This window comes from Rhyacophila brunnea, unplaced genomic scaffold (genome assembly GCF_057557595.1).
Source record: "Rhyacophila brunnea isolate RB1 unplaced genomic scaffold, BYU_Rbru_1.0 scaffold_22, whole genome shotgun sequence".
Taxonomy (NCBI): domain Eukaryota; kingdom Metazoa; phylum Arthropoda; class Insecta; order Trichoptera; family Rhyacophilidae; genus Rhyacophila; species Rhyacophila brunnea.
The window spans coordinates 36,283,834-36,310,510 of NW_028232882.1; the positions used below are offsets into that span (position 1 = coordinate 36,283,834).

The 26,677-nt window shown below is 34.5% G+C and overlaps 2 protein-coding genes across 2 annotated transcripts in view; both read right to left on the reverse strand.

Moving 5' to 3' along the window:
- ckn (CRK like proto-oncogene, adaptor protein) overlaps positions 1 to 26,677 on the reverse strand; it is a 214,130-nt gene that overhangs the window by 183,413 nt on the left and 4,040 nt on the right. The gene's annotated exons all lie outside the window — the stretch shown is intronic.
- Positions 1,772 to 2,194, reverse strand: LOC147070511 (uncharacterized). The gene has a single exon (XM_085949541.1). It carries the CDS (start codon positions 2,192 to 2,194, stop codon positions 1,772 to 1,774), a length of 423 nt encoding a protein of 140 aa, XP_085805667.1.

Below are 26,677 nucleotides of genomic sequence, written 5' to 3' on the forward strand. Positions count from 1 at the left end.
AACACATATCACAAATTTTATAGTAAAAAAAGTCGCATGCGGAACTATTTTCCTTCGGTGATGGCTATATTTTGAAATATGTGGTTGGGTGATGAAATTTTTAATTGTGTGTCGTTACTTAAAAACTCCATAAGTGAAGTGGTTGTAAGTATGAAAAATACATTAAAAACTCTTAATTTTACACTGAACTTGGAAAATGCTACTGTAGAACGTCACACTGCCTTTAACCTTAGTTATTATTAAAGAGTCTAGTCTTGGGGCCCGATTCTGGATTTGGGGGCCATGGCTATACCTATATTTCAATTGGACGTAGATGATGTAAAATCAGATGTCGCCCTTTAGTATTGATTTTGTATCTACATTTAAAAAAAAATACAGCTAAGTAGCTTCATAAAAAATGTAATTGCTTTAATACAGTTTTTGGTTTTCATGTGTATTTGTCGATAAGCATAATATAATGAAGTAATATTCTATTCGGAATTATCTGAGACCATGCCATATTATGAAGATTGAAAAGGTTGAAACTATTTATATGACGATTGCATTGTGGTGATAAAATGGGGAGGGAAGACATGACGAACATCCATGACCCGGATTATTAAACACGAATTTTTGACCGACGATAACATAGTAAATTATGCGTATTCAAATCCCCCTCGGTTTAAGAATTTCTAGAATTTCTTAATCCGCATGTTTTGATGCTCTTCCAAATTATGTACCTACCGATATATATATATATATATATAATAATAATAATGAATCATTTCATTAACGTATTGTATGCTTAACTAATGCAAGGATCCGTATGTAAATCTGGGAATGGGACGACTGGACTCCGGACAATTGGACGCCGCACTGTCGTAGACACGTATACAGAACGTAGACGAGGTATTTTAATCAGTTTCCATCTACTACTTAGTAGTTTTAGTTCATTTTACTCTTAACATAATGTATTCTTTATTGCGGATTGAGAATTACCATGCCTAAGGCTTTATAACTCTTTTTTCGTTGCAACTTAAACATATGCACGATTGAATCATTATTTACGTCTGCATATTTACATTCTCACCAACTATTAAATCATAATAATTATAATCATTTAAATAAAAATAATAAAATTAAATATATATAAAGTAGGTACCTATAAGTACCTAACGCCTATTTATTTTCGAATTCCGTGGCGTCCAGTTGTCCCGGTGCCAAATCGTCCTAGACCCGTAAATCTTGGTGCAATAATCGGAATCCCTAAATATCAGCTGGGTTAAGCCTCAATTACATTGAGCGAGTATACTAGCTGCCAGCCGGTGAGTTTAAAACCAGGCGAGTCAGCTAGTGCGATAGTGATGATGACACACAAAACTTTCTACTCGCTCGGAAGCCAACTAGCCGTTAAACTTTTCAACTAGAGTTGAAACCATGTGTTGTTTCTTTAATTTGCTCATACTCGCAGCTAGTTCACTAGCAACTATGATGACACACAGCTAGTTTACTAGTTAACAAGCCAACCCGCCAGCGAGTAACGAGTAAAGTAGCCCGGCTTTAAACTTTTCTCGTAGATTGTTTACAATCTGCTAGTTAGCTAGTTAGATGGTTACACTGGACGAGTTTATTAGCAGATAGTGAATTCGCCGGCCAGTAGCTAATAAACTCGCTTAATGTCATCGAGCCTTTACATTATAGCATTCTCTAGGTTTAGTAACCTTATGCTCGGTTAAATTAGGTTAGATTTCAATGTTGATCGCTTCTTCTTCTTTGTGTGCCATATCCGTTATCAGACGTCGGCGATGAATTTGGCCATTTGGCCCCTGTCCGTCGCTGCTCTGAATAGGGATGGAGCGCTGAGCTCAAACCAGTCCCTGAGGTTTTTGAGCCAGGATGTTCTTCTTCTACCAGGGCCTCGCTTACCGGAGATCTTCCCTTGAATGATGAGATGTAGAAGGCGATACTTCTCGGGATGCCGCATGATGTGGCCAAAGTATGCCAGTTTCCTGGTTTTTATTAGTTTGACTATTTCTTTGGTCTTTTTCATCCTTGACATCACCTCGACATTTGTAACTTTGTCCTTCCAGCTGATACGAAGCATGCGCCTATACACCCACATTTCAAAAGCTTCAAGTTTTTTGAGAATCGTTTCTGTGAGCGTCCAAGCCTCTACTTCATATAAGAGGACCGAGAAGACGTAGCATCTCACCATTCTAGTTCTGATTCCCAGGTGTATATCATGGCTACATAATACTTTTTTTAGACGAGTAAACGCCACCCTGGATTTCTCGATTCGGCATCTCAATTCCGTGGTATGGTTCCAGTCATCATCCAGAGTGCAACCCAAATATATAATGGAATGTGTTCTCTCTAATGGGACTCCATTCACTGTGCACGTTCTGTCATATATATGGTACTTACTTACACTCATGTATTTTGTCTTTTTAATGTTCAGATTGAGACCGTATTTATCACAGGCCTCCGTTACCTTGTTAATGAGAGTTTGTAAGCCTTCTCGACTGTCTGCGATGAGCACTGTGTCATCTGCATACCGCAAGTTATTGACAAGGACTCCATTTACTTTGATCCCTTCTTTTGATCCCAGCAGTGCTTCGTCAAAAATCTTTTCAGAATATATGTTGAAGATCATTGGGGATAGTATGCAGCCTTGTCTCACTCCTCTTTGAATTTCGATGCTTTCTGTCATTCGCATGTCATCGCTACATTCTTAAATATTCTGCAGACCTGTATCGAATAAAAATAATTATATACAAAAAATACTATAACTTACTAGCAATGTGGCATATCCATCTCCAATTTTACTTACCTAATGAAAATTATACAATATTATATTATTATCTACTCATCAAGTAAGTATTTCGTGCCTCCTGAGATAACATTTGGTTTGTTGGCATGGTGATTAATGGAGGGAAATACAACCTTTTACCTAGTACAGTCAACACAATAAGCTTGTTAGGTAGCATCTGCTGTCACCAGCATTATCGCGTTATCAGGCATATCAATAAATTGATAACAGAAAAGGATCGATCCAGGAATTGTTTGTTTACGTCCGTCTGTCAATGATACCTCACCCGGAACAAAATATATGCATCACAATAATATGTAATATTAATGTTACATAAATAAATAGTATATTATCTAAATTCTAGATATTGCGTTTTGAAATACGTATGTATATATTATAATTTATTATAGTTATTTTTATGCGGCCACCAAGAATAGGCACATCGCAGTGGCAAATATTACCTGTTGAACCGTTTATCAGACCTAAATATTATATTATAACTGATAACCAGGGAACTATTTATAACGAACGACACAATACTGAATATGGGTAGACTTAGGTGCCTTGGTTCGATCCCGTGGCTGGCAAAAATATATTTTGTTTTAATCCCGTGATCTGGTTGGTTAGTCAAATGGCAAATAACCATTTCTCGAAAATGATCGTTAATATAACATTGACCATATGAAGGCGCATTATGTAGTTTCCTTAGTTTACTAGAGTTTAGAGACAGTGATCGACATGTTGTTAATAACTGTTCGTATTTTATTGAAGTCAGTGTAAACGTTTAGTATTAAGCATAGATTTAATCGCCACAGAGACACTGGATATAATGCAACATGGATGTATAATATGTATAATACAAACTGAACGTAGTTATGCAGAAAGCAGGCAGTCCACAATTACTAATCGAACCTTTGCCAAGGTGTTGAAAGACAGATGACATTAGCTGCTGGTCGTTTCACATTGCGGACTCACATGTATCAAATTCCACAGTAGTGGTATATTTGTCAAGGCCGCACTGAGATTTAAAAATCGTACGAAGGAAGAGAAAAAAAAACTCATCCAAATAAACTTCATGCCCATAAGTGTTGAAATATTTGTGTAAGCATATTGTTTATTCAGAAGTATGTTAACATAATATATGTATATACAATAAACAAATTTATCAGAATTACTATGGAAAAATCATCCATCTATCTATATTGTGTTCAATGCCATTGATTCAATGGCTATAGGAATTGGCCAATGTTTTATATTTTTAATAAGGAAGAAATCAGTTGGTGCAGTTCACACAAAATTATCATAAACGTGTTTTTACCATGTTCTTCCATTAAAAATACCAAATAAAATACGTCTTTTCTACTTTCAAATCATAATATTATTAATATGTACTTATCCACTTCCGTGAAAAATCAGATTTAAAACAATTTTACCACGCCAGAGGCGGCGCTCGAATGAAATGATTTGATCATAAAAATTGGACAACACAAAAGAAAAGATCGTAAATCAATATGGCAGAGCAGAGGTGTAAAATAATAACAACGTGTCGGTTTTCCAATTATTAGTACAATGCCAACAGCTTATAGCTTTTTACACGGTTTTAAGGTGAATTTTCGACCAATTTTAATTGATTTGTTGTATAAGTAAGTATAAGGGCAACGTTAAAATTATTCTAATGGAGGATTTTCATATTAACAATAATGTCCAATGCAGGATTCAAAAGTCATTATAAATATTCAATCCTAGGAAAGCACTTCAGATAGCAAGTTGATTTATGCATATGACACGAGAAGAAAACTGTACCCACATGTTAAATAAGACCATTTATATATTATTATATTATATATAATTTATAAATAAATTTACCTTTTATCCATCTTGTAATTAAGTTAGTCGTATATTACAATTATTTAACTTAATCTGAGATGAGTGCGACACTTCGTACCCTTACCCTTGTGGGACAGCCTCAAGGATTCTGTTGTCGTGGCCGGCCCTCCCTGCAGCGGTGCTACAAAAGCGATATACGCGCTGCAGGTCTGGCATGGCGGGAGGCGCAATAGTTTGCGATGGATCGAGGGAAGTGGCGCGAACTTGTGCTTGCCCTATGCCCCAATGATGGGCCGTGACAGGGTGAAAGAGGAAGAAGAATAAGAATCTGTGATTACAATATACCTTTTATAGTGTTAACTGTCAATTCATGGTGGAACTGAATTTAATTAAAAAATAGAATAAGTACTTACTATTAATTGTTTTTCATTTAATTACAAATAATAATAAAAATATTACAATATACATAAAGGAGATAGGTCTAAAATCAGTACTATTCCCGGAGAGTCGTAAGAAAACTGAGTGATGGCCAAATTTGTATGTTACCTACCTCGTTTCTGTGAGAAATTCACTGAATCGAATCATCATAAGTTCAGTAATTACGACGAACTTTTTTTTTGAAACATCGATAATCACTTGGCCAAAACTTATAATATTATGCTCTTCTGGCATTTTTAAATCGGCACGGTGTTTTCGTTAAATTTTCCTTCGTACAAGTGTTTACATACAATTTATTTAAAACCCTTAAACCAACATATTTTTTTTTAAATATTTTTGGTTATAAAACTTAAATAATTTAAAAAATAACCGAACACTAGACAATACTAAGCTGTCCATAGTTATTCATAAATGTCAATCGATTTAAGCTAGGATAGGATCTTATGCACTCTTATGATAATTTGGCCAAACTATTGGGGTGTTCTAGGTACCTAATTCTTGATTACTTTTCGAGGGTGACCAATTAAGATATAGAATATAATATGAAGTAAGTATCTATAAATAGTCAACCAAGCTTTTGCTACAAATATCTGTTTATTGATTCACCCGAATAAATTTTAATTTAATTTTGTAACACAATATCTTATTATACAACAAGGATTGATAACTGGAGGGTAAAAACATATTATGGAAACCATCAAAATTCACAGTGCGATCGTAATAATTACAAGATTAATCTTTAGCCGTAAATTTCTAAGCAAAATAGGTATGTCAATTATTCATACCCTTCCATATTCCATACTAGGCAGAAGAGAGACGTCCCACAGTAATATTATTATAATCTAAAATAATACAATATTAATTGAATGGAAAGATCTTGTGCGAAGATAGGGAGTAGGGACGGAGGAGATATGATCTTGCGATTCATCTGAGTCGAGAAAAGGCAAGAAGGACTATTCAGGCAAAGGTCTGGCGAGCATTCCAATGACATCTGCAGACGAGGGGGGAGGCCAGCTGTTCATTGATATCCGATTGAGATTAATATCACTTTTGAGGAGACTGCCATCAAAGTATTACAGAGGTGTAGGTAAATGGAAGTACGTATTGAAGACATTGGCTGATGAATAGGTAGGCAGGTTAATAGGGATTGCAATACCGGTATTTAAAAACCGGTATTACAGTATTTATCAATACCGAAATACCGGTTTTAAAAATCCAAAATACCGGAATTTTTGGTATTGAGAAAGCACACTCGTTTATGTTTTCGAAAATGAATTATAAGTTATGTGCTGCTAAAATACAAATATATTGAATGAATCCGACAGAGGTGAAAAAATAAAAAAAGAAATTTCATCAAATATATTTATATAAGTAAGTAATTGTCGGGATGAATTATCACAACTTTATTTCGAAATAGAAAACATCCGTGACAAAAATGTTCAATTATTTTATAATTATTGATGACTGTACAAGCGTCGAATTTAAGAAGCTTTTCCTGCAGCCGGACTTATTTACACTTGACGAACTTTTGAGGGTTTTAGTTAAAATTATCAATATGTTATTTGTAAAAAATAACTAGTTCTACTAGTATGATCAATACATACTTTTAAACGTCAACATAATAAAAATATAGTGATGTAGTTTTTTTTTCTATAAAATAATATTTTAAAATGATTTTAATAGCTATATTTATTGATAAACACCTACTTCTCTTTTTTTAATGTTTAAGAAATACCGGTATTCATGATCTTAAGCTAACTACTGCGTGCGTTTAAATTTTATATCAACTTCAAGTAAAACCTTTATATTAATGGCGATTTCCCATATATGTTACCTAGTAAATAAAGGATGACTATTACCCTCTTTTTGTTCCAAATCTTAACCAAAACCTTGACTAAAATATTTGTGTGGCTCATAATGTCATCGGCCTGGGTTCGAATCCCTGGTCCACATCGAATTCATATGTAGTTTTTTTTCCAATGTGTATCTATTTGGACCTAATAGGTAAAAGTTATTTATTTAATCTATGCACCTAAGTAATAAAAACAAAAAAAACAGTCACAACTACGTACACTCTGTGGATGCCCATAATATGATTTTATTAGGATCGAACATGGTATAAAAAATATTTAAGAAAATTAATAACGTTCTAAGTATATTTGGACAAGCCTCGTCAAAATCTAGTACAAATTAATATCCATGAAAAAACCATGGAGCCACATTCGGAATAGGGCACAATTAATAAGGTAAGCCACGAAATGCAGCGTTTCTCTTTGCTACGTACACTTTCTTGGATGGCCAGCTGAAGAACACTTGTCTTCTCATAATGTGGCCAGGTAAGTTATCTGCTGTAGTTTTGTTTTTAAGGAGTTTGGCCAACTCGTTGAGAAAGCTGTCCGACGGCCAAATTGTCCAAAATATTTATAATTTCCATCCTTGGGGGAGGGGGTCGGGCTTGAAACCCCCCACCCCCCAATTGTGCGCGCGCCTGGTCCAGGAAAGTTTTATTAAATAATTAAATATCATTAAATTTATTATACTTTTCGAAGGACTACACACTTATTTCATCTCTATAATGATGACTGCCACTTACCAACCCACATGAACCAAATCAAACTCAATTAAGAAGTTATTTAAATTCAACGTAAAGTTTTCGTAAATGTTAATGAAGTTATAATAGTGTTGTAAATTTCGTAAACCCTCTTGAATCTTGATGATGAATATTATATTTATTATAAATACACAATAATATTACAGAAAGAAAATAATGCAATTGCCTGCAAATGTTTCTTGTTGAATCATCATCGAGGAGTATTGTGTGCTGGTTTGGTCTGCCCACAATCGTCCTCAAGCGAAGCGAAGAAACAATCTCTAAACAAAACGCTTCCCACTCACAAAGAACACATGACAGCAGGTAGAACTGCACTGCCTGATAGAAGTTGCTCGTTTCGCAGAGGTTTTCAACGGAATCTGCAGAATTACTATAAACCACAGAGAAATAATTGATTGAAGTAACAATTAATGACACTGCAGAATACGATGATGTGCGTCATAATTTTGTTTTGAATCCTTCTTTCATTCATGCCAGATCAGACTCAAAGACCGTGGCAAACGATTTTCGACTACCGACATATTGGCTTTCGGCCTCAGAATTGTCGCACGGACTTTATTCATTATTTGAAACAAAAATATAGTTAATACTTGTAGAAAATATTTGCTTATGACTCTAGTCAATTTGAAGAGTATCCGTCAAGCTGCACAAAAGATATTTAAGTTTTAACACTACTAGGTACTCAAACAAGCAAATTGTCTTATAAGGCAATTGCAAGTGTCGAGATGATTCAATTAGCATCTGAATCATTATGTGTAATAATTATTTATGAAGATTACATTTTCTGAAACTCCTTTACTTGAGGCTATATAGATATATACGACTGACTTTATCTTAGCTTAAGTATGCTTACATACCTACTCATAATATTTAAAAGTAAGAAGACAACTTTATTTGGCTACCTACGAATTTGTCCCGACTTGCTATTGTTCATCTGTTATGGGCCTGTTATTATCTAAAAAATCTAGAGCATCAATTGCAATACTTGCAAAGTGCAGAACTAACCTGGCATTGGTGATGCCAATCGGTAGGGTAACGCTTCGGAAATCAATATATTATACCACTGGCGCGAAGGCCCATTTAGGCCAAGGCCTGAACAAAAACAAACCGTAAGTGCGAGTGAGTAAGCATTCGGCACGCTTATATCTCCGCACTATGCGTTAGAGTAAGATATAATTTCTAAATGGCTGAATTAAATATTTTTTGTAAGCGTCGCCGGTAAAAATAAATTTGACTGATTACATTAATTTAAAAACTTAGAGCACGTGTTGCTGACATTTATTGTTTTTTGTGTTAAATATAAAGTTAGTGGTAATTATTTTTAGTTATATTAGTAGAACATATTGTTTTTTTATTTATTTATTTATTTGAAAAAGACACGTTGAGTACATAACAAATTATCAATTCAGGACGTTCACAGCATGTCATTTAGAATAAAAATTACAAGTAATCAGTTAGGAAAATCAGAAAAAACAAAGTGGAGGAAAAAAAGAAAGCAAAAATAGTTTTATACAAAAGAAATAAAATTTAAGAAAACAACAATGATTCAAAAAGTACAAATTAAACAATAAAATAGAATTTAAAAAACAGAATATATAATGGATCGCCAAAAATATCTACATCTCTAGGGAGTGCATTGACCAACCGCACAGCACTCGCTATTGGTGCCTGGTGAGCCTGACATGAGGAAACAGCTTTCACCCAAAATAGGTCATGGCTGCGACCACGCATGTAATTGACAGGTGTGTAAAAATTTAAATTTTCTATAATATCGGGATTGAAAATGATACCACGTGAGAGCTAACTATGTTGTGTTTAAATTTGGTAGCCGTACTGAGAATCAACACTATGGTATAACGATTTCATAGTTAAGTTGATAATAATAAAATCCAGGTTCTACTGTGTTAAATAGGTTATATTTAACTCATTAAAATTAGGTTTTCTTCTATTATCTACACATTTATCATTTTATAATTTGTAATGTGAACGCATATAAATGAACTTATGACTTTAATGCTTTTCGATTGCTCACGATAGTACTTGTGTTGTTAAACTGCTGAATTGAATTAAGCCACTATAATGGTGAGTAAAACATTTTTGGGTACAGTTCGGTTATGAGGAATACAGCGGAAAATACATTTTGAAAATACCCGATATTCTGGATTATTTGTTAGTTTAGATTAGGTTAGGTTGGGTTAGGTTAGATTAGGTTTGGTTAGGTTAAGGCCATGCATTAGTTGAGGCACGGTCTAAAAAGATCGTTGCTAGGCGATGCGCGGACTGCGGGTCGCGGGTGCAAATGACACCTGTCAAACGAAATATTATTTTTCATATAAATCCAACATACGTTCATTTTATGTTCTGTTTATTGTTCTATTAGTAACAATAATAATATATTCATTGACATGTTTTCTTTTTAAAGTAAATGGGTAACGTTTTTAGTCATCTTTACACGATTTTAGAATTAATTGACCCGTCGCCATCACGCAGCAAAGTGACGTGCTTCTCGCTCGAGATTCTCTCAGTGAATGGCAGCGAGTCCAAAATTTCGTCGCGCCTACAGTTGGAAATTATTTGGCGTTTCACTGATGCGTCACCTTAACCTAACAAATAATCCAGTACATCGGCTATTTTCAAAATGTATTCTCCGCTGTATTCCTCATAACCGAACTGTACCCATTTTTGTTTTGTTTGTGGTGATTATTATAATATATCAAGTTTAGTTATAAAATTTAATAAAGTCCTTTTCTATGTAGGAAAGTTTTTCTTTGTAAGAAATCGAACATCACATTTGAAGACCGCAGACAACGCAATGCAAACATCTCCCATTTCACATACGGTGCCCAAAATTTCTTGCACGCCCCCGGGGCCACTTTCGTGGGGTACCCCAGCCCCGCGAGCGAAAGGGCGCGCGACGGGACACCGACCCCGAGCTCCCATTACTTATTTATTCGCAGTGTCCCGTGAAAAGAAAAATAAAAAGGTCCGGACCCCGTGATTTATAGACAGATTTAATGGGACCCTTCTTGTGGTCGTTCACAATGGCCGAGGATTGCAGAACAAGACTACGAGACAGCCAGATAATGGCCGAGTCCAAAAAGCTAACCGATCAATCTCAGATTATATCGGTGTTTAACATGCATCTATATGCGGTTATCTGTCAATATTTTATACGACATGTTGTGGCGAAGGGTGGAGGTAGGCTGTTAAGATCCACCATTAATAGTTCACAATAAACATTGTCAGTCATACGTATTTGTTTTCATCGAAAGAAGAATACAATAATTTATAGATAATTTTTAAAATCCAATTAAACCCTGCGAAAACTATGCCATAACAGATAATAGTCAAAAAATACTCGTCTATCTATAAAATCATACAAAACTTTACATATTTTAAGAATAATATTTTTCATATATTATAGTTTGGTTTAGGCAGGGCTTAATTATTAAAATGAGCCAACAATATGTGTAGTACCTATGTATTCTTAATCCAACGAAAACAAATAAGTATGAACGAAAAAGTGTGCACAATTTTGTCGTATCGCCCAAAGTATATCAAAACTATTATGGTTTGTTGTAGACAGGGTTTAATTATTTTTTTAAAACTAACCAACACCATCTGTAAATTGTAGTCTGAGTTCAATAAAAACAAATAAATATGGCCAAGAAAATGTAATGTGGACTATTTATGGGGAATCATAACAGCCTACCTCCACCCTTCTGGTATGTATATTAGTGAGTATAATATCTATCATTCTGAGTTCCCTGATATCTACACATATCCAAAATAAAGTGTAGAAGGATCGCTCGTTTTAAACGTGTACCTACTGAAAAAGAGTTAAATCAATACCCTTCCGAATCGTTGTGCGGTTTATCAAGCTATGTATGCCAACCAATGCCAACAGTCCAATCCGCAGGTGCAATTAATTACTAATCACGTCGAATTTTATATGAAATAACTCATCAGATGCTATTAGTTTAATTGGTAAAACGCAACATATGGACTGCTGAAACGTGGGTTCAAGTGCCATTCCGTAAAAAAAATTCTAAGATTTTTTTATTAAACAAGTAGTAGGTACTTACTATTTATGTTTGCAAAGTTGTTCAAAATTATGTAAGTACTTATAAACTCTTTTATGATTGGTGATTATCAGGAAACACAAAATTAATGGAAACTTGCCTACCATACCGGGTGTGGTATACTTAGGGTTCGGATCTCGAGTGTGGAAAAATATGGGATAAAACTAAACACGTGTGAAAAAATATGTTACTTTAATTTAAATAGTTACTTACGCCTGTCTCATTCATCATACGCATTAATTTTTGTCACGTAAACATAACGCGCATTCAATATTTGAAGATGGTCGGCATGCTTTGTCTCTTAACTTAAGTAATAAAGCGATCCCTGCTTCAAAATTGCTACCATGCCCAGCCCAGTAGGGTAAGGCAATTCCCATTTACTTTGTGTTCCCTGGTGATGTGTGTGTGAACAATGTTCAACAAAAGCTCTTAGGATATTGACATATTCCTCTCACTTGAGACGGAATGCGTTTAGTTGACATTTGTATATTTAACTAGCTCACCTAGCTTTCATTCATGTTGTGTCACTACACTCATTATTTTTTACCTAACTTAATTTTCTTTATAGTATGTATCATGCCATTAGGTACGTCTTGAACTTGTAATTTTTAAATTATATTCATGACAGGTGGGTATTATTAACAACCTACCAGGCTGTGCTTTGTAACAAAGTACTTTGACAATCTGTGAACATACGTGATCAAGGTTAGGTTAGGTATGTGAAATGTCAGCCGAGAGGAGAAAAAAGCAATATTATGAAATAAAATAAAATAAATATTGCATCGAAAAAATGCCCGGCTGCAGATGACAGTATCAGATTTCGTGTTTATTCATGCACCCCTTCCTTTTGAGATATTGTAAGGCTTAAAGCATTTTTCTCCATTGAGGCATCAATATTATACTGTAGACTAGACTAGTGGATTTAATACAGTTAGCTATTTACTTATTTACTAAGAAATATTGAGCAGATGGCGAAATCCAGTTTACTGAGTTATTTTATTTCGATACATCTCGATCTCGATAGTGTAGGACGTAGTTTGCAGATACCGAACGTTAGGAAACTACTGTATAGTCTTGTAGTAACAGTCATAGAAAGTGTTGAAAGGTAAAACAATGCATATTTACACTATATCTAATCGGCTGTATATGAACATGGTCAAACACTTTGCTATACCAATGATTCGATTTTGCGTGAATTTACGACTACCGAATCAGTTCCCGCTCCATTTTTTAAACTTGCAATCATGAAAATGCTAGCTTTCACTTTTATATAGTAGATAAGTAAGTATGAATTAGAAATAATCTATTTTTCTGAATAAGGACATAAAGAAAATTGCTAATCAATGCAATAATATTAGAAAACCATTATTTAACCAACTTTTCATTGGCCGAAGAGGTTTTTTAAGTGAACTTGCCAGATGCAGTGTTAGAAACCGCGATTTGTAGATGAGTTATAGGCAATGAAATTAATATGGACGAAGCATCTAGAAAAAAAAATGACACTCACTTTTTTGTCGGGTCTGCCGAATGGCATAATCTGTTCTAACGCCATTACAATAAAGGTGATATTGCTATAAATTCCCGATGTTTTTTGTCGGTCTACCGAATAATTCGGTTCGAACGGGTTCGCTCAATAATGAACATTGACAGTAAACACTGTTCTAACGCCATTACAATAAAGGTGATATTGCTATAAATTCCCGATGCGTGATATCGCATAATGGAAATTGCGTGACGTCTACCTATACATGTGCGAATGTCGCTATGCGCGAATTTACTTGCTAGCTACTGTATTGAGTGCGCTGTCCATTAATAATTGGTTATAGGTATCACTTTTACATAGTTAACGATTTGTCGCTGACAGCAACTACCTATAGAATCACCGAAATTCAGATTCAAGACGGACTGTCCTCTATTTTCAATCGCCTAACTCTTGGTCATAAAAATATGATGACAATCTGGAAGTAACCATGGTATTTGGTCAGATCAAAGATGGTGAAGAAGAGGAGAAACAATGGTATTTAATAACTGGCGAAGAAGAACTTGTCGGTACGAAATAAGTACTATGGTTTTTTTATTTATTGAAAATAGTGTAGACAACAGTGGCGAAGGGTGACTTTTGGAAAAAGGTAGGCTGTGGACATCTGATAAAAAGAGCACACTTGTCAGGTATACCTACTATCTATTATTCAATTCATTTTTTTTTTTTTTTTTTTTTACATATTGTGGACATTACAAATTATAAGTTTAAGACGTCCACAACACGACATAAAAAAAGAGATAGATAGTATGTTATTAAACAGTAGAAATATGTACATACAAAAATATTAATTATATAGGTACATGGAAATACACCGAATGAGTTAAGCAGACCCTATTTTAAAAATTTATAAAATAACGTCCACCTATACTCATTCTCACGTAGGTGGAATATATCAATACCCGAAGCAATTTCGTTGAACATAGTTATCGCCCTCCCAATTGGCATTACCAGTGGCAGGTTGGTTCTGCACCTTGGGAGAATAAACAACTGATGTTCTCTATTTCTAAGATAGTTATCAGGGACACACAGGTCAACACTGCCCAGAATGGCAGAGTTATTATTTTTTAAATTTTATTCGCAGTCATGACAACAATATTATGCGCGAATGTTTTAGGCTCTGCGAGAGGAGCTTACCTTATTTCATACAATTCGACAGACTTACGAAGGTTACGAGATTTACGTCCATACGAAGAAAATTCAGAATTATTTCACACATAATCGGACCTTAATTTACGCCAAGATAGATATCCTACATATAAGACATCTCTCCTTGGCAAAATAAATTATTTTTATAGACTATAAAATAATGAAGTGATCAAGTATACAAATACCTATGTCAATATGCAATTAAAAAATATTTTTCTTAAGAAGGTAGGTTTTAAATAATCGCCTAGTATGGAGTCTTCGCCACTGGTAGACAATAATAATTCTTGAATGTGTCTATGTATGGCAGTGATGGCGAGCATATGGCATGCGAATGTTTTATGTTGAAGAGTAAAAAAATGATAGATACGTCTTATATTTCAATATAAAAAAGTGGGTACTATACAATATTAAAATAATTACTGACGACATATCCATGCGTATTTTCTTCGGTTTTTAATACAATTTTTACCAACAATGTTCACCAATCAATGTGCAAACGAAAACGACGAATTCACGGATAAGCGACAGATCGCATTGTATAAAAAATAGCAGGCAGATATTACTCATCACGAATAACCATTACGTTTGATTTAAATTTCATAGATTAGTCCTTATGTTTTATGCGTCAAATATAATATTATCGCACTGATCTCGTCAGGCGGCGGTGCAAACCGCGCCGCGAACCTCTGATTTTGATCGATTTACAATCACTTTAACGATGCTTTAGACTACTTACTGTAGCTAGAAAATGTCTTATATTTATAATTTGTACGTAACGAACCAAACTAAATAATACAGAAATTCTCAAGAACCCAATTATTATAATTTTTGAACTTTTTTAATAGAATTCTTACGACTATTTTTTTCCCTATGAAAAACTGCTCAGCATGTCATGTATGATACCTGGTGTAGGGAATACTTCAATCGCCTGACCAGGATTAAAGAAAATATTATGGTTCCCTCTATTCTACAACATCTTCTTGGCTACGTGAAGGAAGCGCTGTTGGCGACTAAATGGGAGGAGCTTGTTAGTTTATAATGGAAGTGCGGTTAATAATGGGAGGAGCATATTAGTTCACAGATTTAACACATATCCAAAAAGATGTTGTCGTAGAGTAACTGAGAGGAGTAAAATTAGATATTTGTTGGTGTTTTCGGAATTACTGGATTTAATCCATTTGTTTTCATGAATACTAACTACATAATTCCTAAATTAAAATTCTGTCTGACATTACAATTCCTCTTGCCAGTATCTCTAACCATGGAGACGAATAAAGAAACCGCCATAAATTTCGTAAAATCGCAGAACATCAATAAAGTTCTATCACCACCGTGGCACCGACGATCATTTATCATATCTTCGTTTCCATGGCGACGAAACATCAACAAATCAATCACTAAACGCTCGGTTACTTTCTAAAGAACCAAATCTAAAGGAATCACAACAAAGAAGGATCGCACTCCTTTATTGTCGCTCGCATGTTGCTTGCGCCAACACAATACCCAAGTAATTAATTCGCCGATCGCTTCACTCCCATTGTTCACGTAGGTCAGGGATGGCGAACCTTTTTGCGAACGCGTGCCAAAATTTCCCAAATAATACTTTTCGACTGTCTGGCGTGCCAAGCAGTTTATCATGGGGAAAAAATGAAAAATAAAATTAAGAATTCTGTTAAGAAAGTTGGAAAATCACGATTGAGTTCTTCAGATTCTATCTTTTGCTGTGTTTTCACATCTTTTATTCTTTGAATAATTGTTTCCATGTGCAAAGAGGTCATGGAAGCATTTTAACCACGCTTCCTTCATATATTCTTCCTTTTTGAGCGATAATGTTTTGAGCCAAAATAACAATCGGCTATTTGTATTTGAACGAATGTCGATAAATTTCATCAGGTTTGTTGATTGAATATTTTCATTTTTAATTGCCTTGTAAATCGATCAAAATCAGAGGTTCACGACACGGCTTCCCTTGCCGCCTGATGAGGTCAGTGCGATAATATTATGTGTGACGCATAAAGCATAAGGACCGACTTATAAAATTATATATTTAAATTAATTTTACAAACGTAATGCTTATTCTTGAAATTAGTAGTACACATTTGCATGGTATTTTTTATACAATACGATCTGTCATTTACGCGTTTTGTTGTCATTTTTTCTCTTAAAAATAAATCATCGGCGTGCCATGTAAAATTGTCTAGCGTGCCATAGGTTCGCCATCCCTGACGTAGGTACTCGCCAGGTTACTGCTCTGGATCATTTTTGACAGAGAAGTACGACGTACCATTGAATTTGATGGTATACAATGTTATTGTATGTGCAGTTAATTTAGTAAAATGATGCAGTCTGCAAAGTAATAATATGCTTTTTATTGCAGCGCGAGGCGTTCCCGGCGGAAGGGTGCAACCAGAGCTGCATATCATATCTTGTTAAACTAGGATGCTAGTTGAAAAAAAAATATTAATACGCCAGAATATAATTATCTCACATGATAGAGTTACAGAGCTAATCGTTAATCATGTAAATAAAGATGAAGGAATGTCTATGCAGGATGACGTAGATAGCAGTGACGTACGGTTCATAAATACTGTGGAATTGTAGATGCGGAGCATCCCATGAATCATTCGATTAAACTATAATAATAGTTTGTACCAATGTATTATGCAATAAATTCTTTAGTGGTAGGAATAATACAATAATATTTTTAAAATTTTGTAGAACTAGATGGGTACCTCTCCACAAAACCAAACGCCATATCACTTCATATCACCTCATTACCACTTCGCCCGCTCGCTAAAACTAAATATCTTTCAAATCACTACCTATGCAAGAATATTGTGGGTATAGTGAGTATATATTTATTTTTCCAATAGCGCTCCTTCCAGCACAAGTTAAAAACATGCTACTGGTAGATACTACATAAGAAACAGTATTAATTTAATAAATATAAGATATACATATACTTAGGTACTTAGTTCACATTTCGTTATTAAATTATGTGGAATTATTTTACTCTTCATGTATTACTAAGAGTAACACAGTGCAGTATAGAGATGCATGTTGGACATAATGTACAAGGATCCAAAAATAAGTAAACGGGGAGGGAGCAAACAAAGGTGTTGGACATTGCGTGTAAAGACATGTAGCGCAACAATTAAAATAAGTTAGCCGTTTAAATAGTCAAAACTGTCCATCTCGCTCTAAAATTCAACATAGCCTAGAGAGGTGATGTTAAAACAAGTGCTAATACTTCGATACAAAAATTTAAAAACTAGCCTTGATAGCTGCCGATAGCAGTCTTGTGTATAGAATAGATGCGCAGAACAGGCTATCTCTGGATAAAACTCATTATCCAGTGGTAACTAAGAGATATTAAAAGATTTATCTCATAATATATTAGATCGATAAATAATCACATTTAGCAGACGTACATGACAACGAAAAACTACGGACTGAAATGAGTGGAGGAGATGTTTTTATCCAGTAGTGGATTGACGGTGGCTGACGTGATGATATTAAATTTTATTTTGATTAATATATTGCCTCTGCAGTCTACGTCAAGCGGTGACAGTTAACACTATTCCAGTGATGAATTCAGCTGATTAAGCTTAATATGTTAAATTTAAATAAATGTAAAATGCACAAAATTACATAAAAGGTACCTCGAGGAGAATAGTTGGAGAATTCTACAAGCTATACCTAGTTACGTACGCTACACATACGTATTATGGGCAAGTCATTAATGAAGAGTGGCGCTACCGGCAGTTTTTAAAAATGATTTTAGGAATGCATTTGAATACCTAATGTTTCTGCGAAATCGAATTTTCGCATTAAAATCCCAAATCAAGTTTCATTACCATTGCTATTTTTTATTAGATAAACCAGTTAGTGATTCACAAAACACAAAGTAGATAAAAATTCGGAAATGACGAATTTTCTGAAAATGTGATTAAAACACATTTACAATAATATAAAGGGAAAAAAATATCAATCAGGTGCCCCATTTTATCCTCAAATTAAATTAGTTTAAAATTAGTAAATGGCTAGATTTATGAAATAATAAGATCAACACTACATTAGCAATCGATCCAACTGAGTCTGTACCGTAGTTATGTAGGTAGGTACTATCTACCTACATAAAATTTGAGAAAACCTTTATTTTTAATCGAAATCAATCCACCATAAATATACCATCGATGCTTCCATGTTGCCATTGCCATATTTTTGTCACACAATAATATTACAGTATTAGGGAGGTATATATTTATTATATTTGTAGAAAAGAGAATAAAAATAATAGTTTGTAAAAAAAACAATATGTAGTACATACCTACTTAACGGCCCATATGCGCCACGTAGGTAAAAATGGAGATTTTTGGGATTTTCAGAGCATAAGTCTGGACATTCCTTAAACGTTGTAGATAATCTATTTATATAATTTTGAATCCTTATTATCCTTTACATTTATTTTAAACATTTTATTTTATTTCACTATATAATGTTTCTAATGGTTTTATAAATGCGTTTAAAAATTAATAAATCTAAAAAATCTTAACACCACTGCACATGGATGTACTGAAATACGACTATATTCTAAAACATTAGATCGAGAAGTTTAAAAGAATACTATTTTATGTAATAAAAATACTTTATTCAGTCATCAATTGCTTAAAATAAATATAAAGGATAACAAGGCTTCAAAATTATATAAATATATTATCTACAACGTTTTAGGAATGTCCAGGCTTATGCTCTGAAAATACCATAAAATCTCCATTTTGACCTACGTCGCGCATGTGGGCCCCCTAAGTACGTGATATTCGGTCAATAAAATTATTTTATTACAGTACTAGCGTTTGTACACGTACATGGATTTATTCGCAGCAATAGTGAGTATTTTAAACTATCGTGACAATAACTGTCTACACGTAAAACAGCTGACTGTCTCACCAATCTCATTCTTCAAGAGTATGCGAGACGCGATGTTGTCATTTTATAGCATTATTTGACAGGTCGTGAAAATCGGTTAACCTCAAAATGAGTGCGCGGTGTAGTTCGTTTTTTTACCGGCATGCATTACATACATTTTCTAGTTATGGACGCGATAATACGTATTATCAGCAGCAGTAAATACATGCACGTGTAAACGGGGTATACAGTTGACAACATTTGGATCAACGTCATTAAATTTAATGTTTTGTCGACACTGGTGCAATCCGCAAAGATATGGCCCACATCTATAACAATGGGCTAATCATTTGGTCGTCATCTTTCTTGTTATCTAGTCATGTGTATTATACAGTATTTCTGTATCCGGTTATATATGAATAGAAAATGAGAAATAGACCGCTAATTTTCTAATAGATCGCATCAATAATTTAAAGACGGTACTTCAGTGAAACGGCAAAATTTTTTCAACTATGGGTGCGACGAAATTTCGGACTGGCTGGCAATCGGAGAGCGAAAGTCGAGCTGTGAACACGTCAATTTGTTTTGCGATGGCGACGGGGGAATTAATTCTTAAATCGTGTAAAGATGACTAAAAAACGTTACCCATTTACTTGAAAAAGAAAACATTTGAATGAATATATTATTATTATTACTAATAGAACAATAAACATAACATTAAATGGACGCGTGTTGAATTTTTATGACAAATTATGTTTTGTTCTGCACGCGTCATTTGCACAATCTTCGCATCGCGTAGTCACGATCGTTTTAGACCGTGCCCCAGCTGAAGTATAGCCTTAAAAAGCCAAATTCAAAAGAAATGAAATCCCCAATAGAAGAAATTTCATTGAATTTGCGACATTAAATTCGCCATAAAATGATAGCAGAGTTAATTATTAACTGAAGCATAAAGATGGAAAAAAACTCGATACAAAAATAGAGGTAAGAAGGACGTTGACCCTTCCGAAGAAGTGGATACTTATTACTTGAAATCCATTTCTTATGAGGTGGACTTTTCTAGTGAGGCGGGCTGCGTAAAATCGATCGCGGCGTTGGAAGTAAATGGACTATGGCTAACGAGTTGTAATCTACACGGTTTTCGGGAACGTATTACGGGATAATATGGAGAGAAATTAAGAATATCATTAAATGATTTATTATTAGCCATTCGCTTGTCCTTTGAATCTAATTGTCGGAAAAATGTAAGACATTATACAGATCCTTGGGTCAGCTTAAGGCTATAAATTCAGCTGAGGCATGGTCTAAAAAGATCGTGACTAGGCGATGCGCGGATTGTGCAAATGACGCGAGCCGAACGAAATATAATGTCATAAAAATTCAACATGCGTCCTTTTAAAGTTATGTTTATTATTATATTCGTAATAATAATAGTATATTCATTGACATGTTTTCTTTATCAAGTACATGCGGAACGTTTTTTAGTCATCTTTACATGATTTAAGAATATATTATCACAAAACAAATTGACGTGCTCACAGGTCGACTATCGCTCTCCGAATGGCAACGCGGCCGAAATTACGTCCCACATAGTGTTGAAAATCATTTGCCGTTTCACTTATGTACGCTCTTAAGAATATCATTAAGTGATTTATCGTTAGCTATTCGCTTATCCTTTGAATCTAATTCGAATTGTCGGAAAAATGTAAGACATAATACATTATGTAAAATAAGACATCATACAGATCCTTGAGTCAGCTTAAGATATATTATTAACTATTATTGGAATATGTACTCTCAACTAGTTCTTTCAACCAGTTATTCGGTTACATGTAAATTGTACGAATTACATTTCACCGTAGCACGGTTTGCCGTGAGCATTCTTATCGGAAAAAATGACCGTATACTTTAAGGTCATCTCTATAGCACTAAAATGAAAAAAATACGCGTCGTGCGTGCAGCATTGCAGACAATAATTTTCCTTCAAAAATGAAAACCTAACCTAACCTAACAAATAATCCAGTATATCGGCTATTTTCAAAATTTGTTTGCCGGTGACCTAAGTGTAAACCGAGAAAAACCGTGATTTATTTAGACAGGAATTTTATCTCAGTACTATACGACCCAAAGAGGTTGGACGGTCTTTAATATACGACCATATATTTCCGATACAACATTTCACGATGAAGTGTGATACGGCGAATTGCATACATACAAATTTCTGAACACGCAGCTACGCACCGAATCTAAGAGCTCAGTACCTACCATTAAACTAGAATGTAGATACAGAAATCTTTTGATTATCCGAATATAGCTAAACTAAAATTAGAATAAATGTTTAAATAATTTAAAGGTTAACAAAATTATCTTGAGGACATATAGAATTTTCGGTGTGATTGGAATTGTACACATTGCTTAATTTGGTAAAGGACATTGGTCAGAATTCGATTGATGCAAATGAAAGTCTCGCGTGGGACAAAATTTTTTCAAGAATACATTTTGTCAACAACCAACGATTCAATAATTAATGAAATCCAGATCCAAGACGGGACCGTCACTCGACTATTTTTTTGGTAGGATGACCGCACGGAAGATGAAGATGATGATGAGAAGAAGAACATAATATATTTGATCAGATTAATGGTTGGAGAGGACGAGGGAGAGCTCTTTCCAGACGTACGGATCAAATCAAGAATGCCGCGGGTTTTGCATTGATACATGCCCTGCGTATCGCTGAATACCAATAGTGGCGAAGGGTGAAGCCAAAGCTGTCAAACGGCCAAATTATCTGGGTCAACATCATCAATCATGAGTCCTGATGAAGAAAATGTAATATACCATTCATCTAAATTATTGGTATATTTTTCGTTACAGGGAGGGGTCCGGCACTGAATCCCTCAGTGCTTGTTTGCGGGCTTGCCATTTGGGCAAAATATAATATTATGATATATATCGCGGACTATCACGTGACATCACAGTAAGCCGCCGCTACGGGGAAAAGGTGTGTGATGTCATTTTTCTTGGTGTTTAAAATGTTGTCAGACTGATGCTCCCATCCCGTAGGCCATTTAGAATCTTTAAACGAACACTGACAGTTGGGAAAGTCTGCCGAAATCACTAAACTAAAACAACAATGAGGTCACCTCACATTGAACCGCCCTGCATGACGTTTTGAACGTTTTTATCATATCGTCGATGCACATCAAATATGGTCTATGTGACTCTGAGTACATTCTAAGAAAATCGATAAAAACTGTTTAAAAAAAAAACGGAATGGAAAATAACACTTCTATTAATGGACAAATTAGGGAAAAAATATTTATTCAATGTGAGAATACATTTTATTGCAAATATTTACTATTTTGAACAAGAAAATGGCATTTTACTGCGTTTTTTGCACATGGTTCATATTCTATGCACAGTTTTCGTCACATGAACCATTTTTAATACTAGCTATCAAAATATATCATTCAAAATTATTCAAATTTGATAACTAGGCACTAGTCTAGTGTCTAGTTAACAGAATTAAAATATGAGATTCTATTATCACAAAATTTATGTGAATGTTATGGATATACTATGCAATGGAATTGTGTAGTGATATGCAGAGGATATGAATTTTTTATTACAAAATAATTAATTAATTTTCTGTTTTGGCAAACATTTATTTGACTTCGACTGATAATGTTTTTTCCATCTTCCCATGAAGTTTAACACTTATTATTGGGTCATCACAACACCCAGGCTTACAGCACCAGCACCCATATTTACACAGTAAAAACATCCATGTAAAACATGTTGGCGGTGTAGCGGGAATCAAACCCGTAACCTTCAACTCAAAGTCGAGGCCTTCATTTAAATTTTCCCTCTTTCTTTAAGAATAAATTGTTATTCTTTAACAATATTGAAAGCATGAATATTAATCATTCTTTATTGAAAAAATAAACACAACTTCATTTTAATGTTATTTTTATTTCAAATCGTACATACTACATCAAACAAAATAATAACTATAAATAAGACCAACAAAACGAAGTGTTTTTATACAACATTGACATTATTAATTTGAACATAATTCACAACACACAAAAACTAAATTAACGTTTTTGCTCCAATTCCTACATGGACATTAGGGAATCATAAAAAGGGTGATGAACTTTGTCTATCACAAGTTTTAATTCTTGCAAATGCCTAAATTTGGAGTCAGGCAAGGCAAGGGGTCTGTTATACAGTGGCAATGGGAGAACATAGCCAGTCTTGCGGCGTTGAAGCAACTCTTGCCATATTCCAGAGCCCTCAAATCTGTGACAACAGGATCCCCTACTTTCTTTCCTGGTCTTAAAGAAGTTAAATTCGTATTTAAAGTTTCGTAAATTAAAAAGTAATTAAAATGAACATTTTTAATATTATACAGCTGTTTGGGTCGAGCCATTTGCATGCGTGATAAATAATCACTTGGATAATATATTGGGGGCTTGAAGTAATGCTCCAGCACATGGACATTATCGGCTTCCATCATAGTATGGTCAAAAATATCTGTTCTACAGTGACTTATGTCATTTTTGAGTAGTCACTTAAAGCTCTTGCCAGTATTCGATTCCGATTTTGGTAATTACAACCATTAGAAATTAGGATGATCTTATTATAGTTACGTGGCTTGGTCCCTAAATAGTTGATAATATAACTTGTGAACTCGTTAGAGGTCACACCTCCACCTGTTTCGTGCCACACGTAGGGAGTCACGTCCGCATTATTTAGGACATATAAGATGAAATTATGTAGTTGTAGTTTCTGTTTGTAGTAAACAGCAGATGCCAGCAATTTAGTGCATAACATCACACTCCGCAAGTCCATTGTTAAAACTAATGTAGTCTCGCTGGTAGATTCTTTGGCAGTGTTCTTGGCCTTTTAAGCTTGCTCTTTTCGTGTTATGAACATCACACTCCGCAAGTCCATTATTAAAACTAATGTAGTCTCGCTGGTAGATTCTTTGGCAGTGTTCTTGGCCTTTTTAGCTTGCTCCTTTCGTGTTATGAACATCACACTCCGCAAGTCCATTATTAAAACTAATGTAGTCTCGCTGGTAGATTTTTTGGCAGTATTCTTGGCCTTTTTAGCTTGCTCCTTTCGTGTTATGAACATCACACTCCGCCAGTCCATTGTTAAAACTAATGTAGTCTCGCTGGTAGATTCTTTAGCAGTGTCCTTGGCATTTTTAGCTTGCTCCTTTCATGTTATGTGTTGGTCGTAAATTTCTTTCCCAAGAGTTTCACATTTAAATCCTACACAAATATCACATTGACCTTTGCGTGGATGGTGAATAGAAACTTTTTTAGCCTTTAAAACGTTGCTGGAAAAGTTTTTGTTCACAGTTAGCACATTGTTCTCTGTGCACCACATATTGAAGACTGATAGCATGTTTTGGGTTGATAAAAAAGACGATTCGACATATAGTCGTTTTGTTTGAGACCGAGAATAATGACTTGGAACAACTGGCAGAAGATTTAGCCACTTTTTTACATTCTCCACAGTTTCAGTTTGCTTGGCCACTCATTTATTTGTATTGTTGAGGGGAACATTTTCGCCGTCATTAATAATAATGTGTTGCTGATAACTCCATCTTATGTTGGTGCTTTGTGTGATGCTCAAAGTATTTATGAACATTTTGCGGCACACTTTATGTTTATCCCCGTCCTTGGTAAAAAGATATATACCGTGCTCTTGATTCTTCTTCGTGATAGCTGTACTTTCACTGCAACGCTTTCTTACAGCACGTGTTGCTACAAAGCCCAGGAAATATGCTTTTTTCTCTGACCAAGTTTTCAACATCCAAAAATTGTGAAATATGTGCAGGCGATCCTCTTCTGTTATTTTCTGACAACTTAAAGAATTTTTATATGCCACCTTGGGTAATTTGTGTGAACATCTTATTCCCATAGACTTTGCTTGCTTTGATTGGCTTTGTTGATATTTTCCGCAATGTTTTTTATAGCCGACATACCCTTTCCCCAAGACTCTCCTTTTTTTAATTTTCTGAACTAGTGAAATATCAGAATCCATTGGTAAAGAAATATCCATATCACTTTGTGGGATCCACTCTCCAGTTGATTCGCACAGCATATTTACATGAAAATACATCAAATTTATTTAATAAAATGTAATAACTTACCGCTAATTTATAAACCAAATGATCACAGGTACTAAAACAGTGATATTAGGTGTGGTTTATATAGTTTTACACTCCAAAAACAACTAGGACACGTACAAGTGAAATCATGATGTAAAATACGGACCATGTGACCATAAACCCGGTACTAGCCACGTAATCAATATGACGCATGTGCAGTAAGATCACATGGTTCATATTTAAATGCAAAGTTTTGAATGTTGGCACATAGTTTGTTTTCTATCTCCCTTAATTTTTGTTATTATCACATGGTTCAAATTTTACAAGGTAAAGAAAAAAAAAAGAAAAAAAACTGTATATTTAGCTCATTTTCGTAAAATCGTCACATAGACCATATTTGATGTGCATCGACGATATTCCACATGTCTACACATTTTCAGATCATGTCAAAATCAGGTTTTTTTGTTTTTAGTAGTTGGCACTATGTATTGTCTATAAGAATATTGTCTATTATCTATCGATATAATATCGCAAGTAATTTAAATGTACACACACGTAGAACCTGTTGAAATAAGCATGAATAATTATTAATAATACTTAATTAAAAATACGAATACATTAAAGTTGGCACTCTCTATAATTGAATTTAGAGAGGTTGTCATCGTTCAAAATATTCTGCAAAATGTCGAAACCATAGACTAAATTTGTCGCCGTGACAGTGTGACGGTGACGTAACATGCATCTCAACTTGATCACAACTTTAGAAACGACATCGTCAATATAAGTATCGGTAGGATCAAGCATTCGTACAAATATTTGGTTGTGCATAAATGATTTTGTGAATACACTACCGATACTATCTTTACATCGCCGTTAATAACAATCAAACATAACTTTTATAGCATGCAATAACTCAAATTAAAATGTCCGGTAAAACTTCAACAACTATTCACAGTGAGATGGATCGATAGATGCCTACTTCTTTAATTAAAATTGGTCGCGAGGAAGTCATTATGCCATGATTGTAGTTTGCTTTCGATGCAAATGTAAACATGCCTCGGGAAACAAAATTCAGACCATCGCTATTATAGTGGATACATACATAAGTAGTATTATTAATTATTATTATACACAACATTTTATCGTAATTATGAATTAGGCTTGTTAGGAGTTCCGCCAGTTGGTGTTACCAATGATATTCACAGAA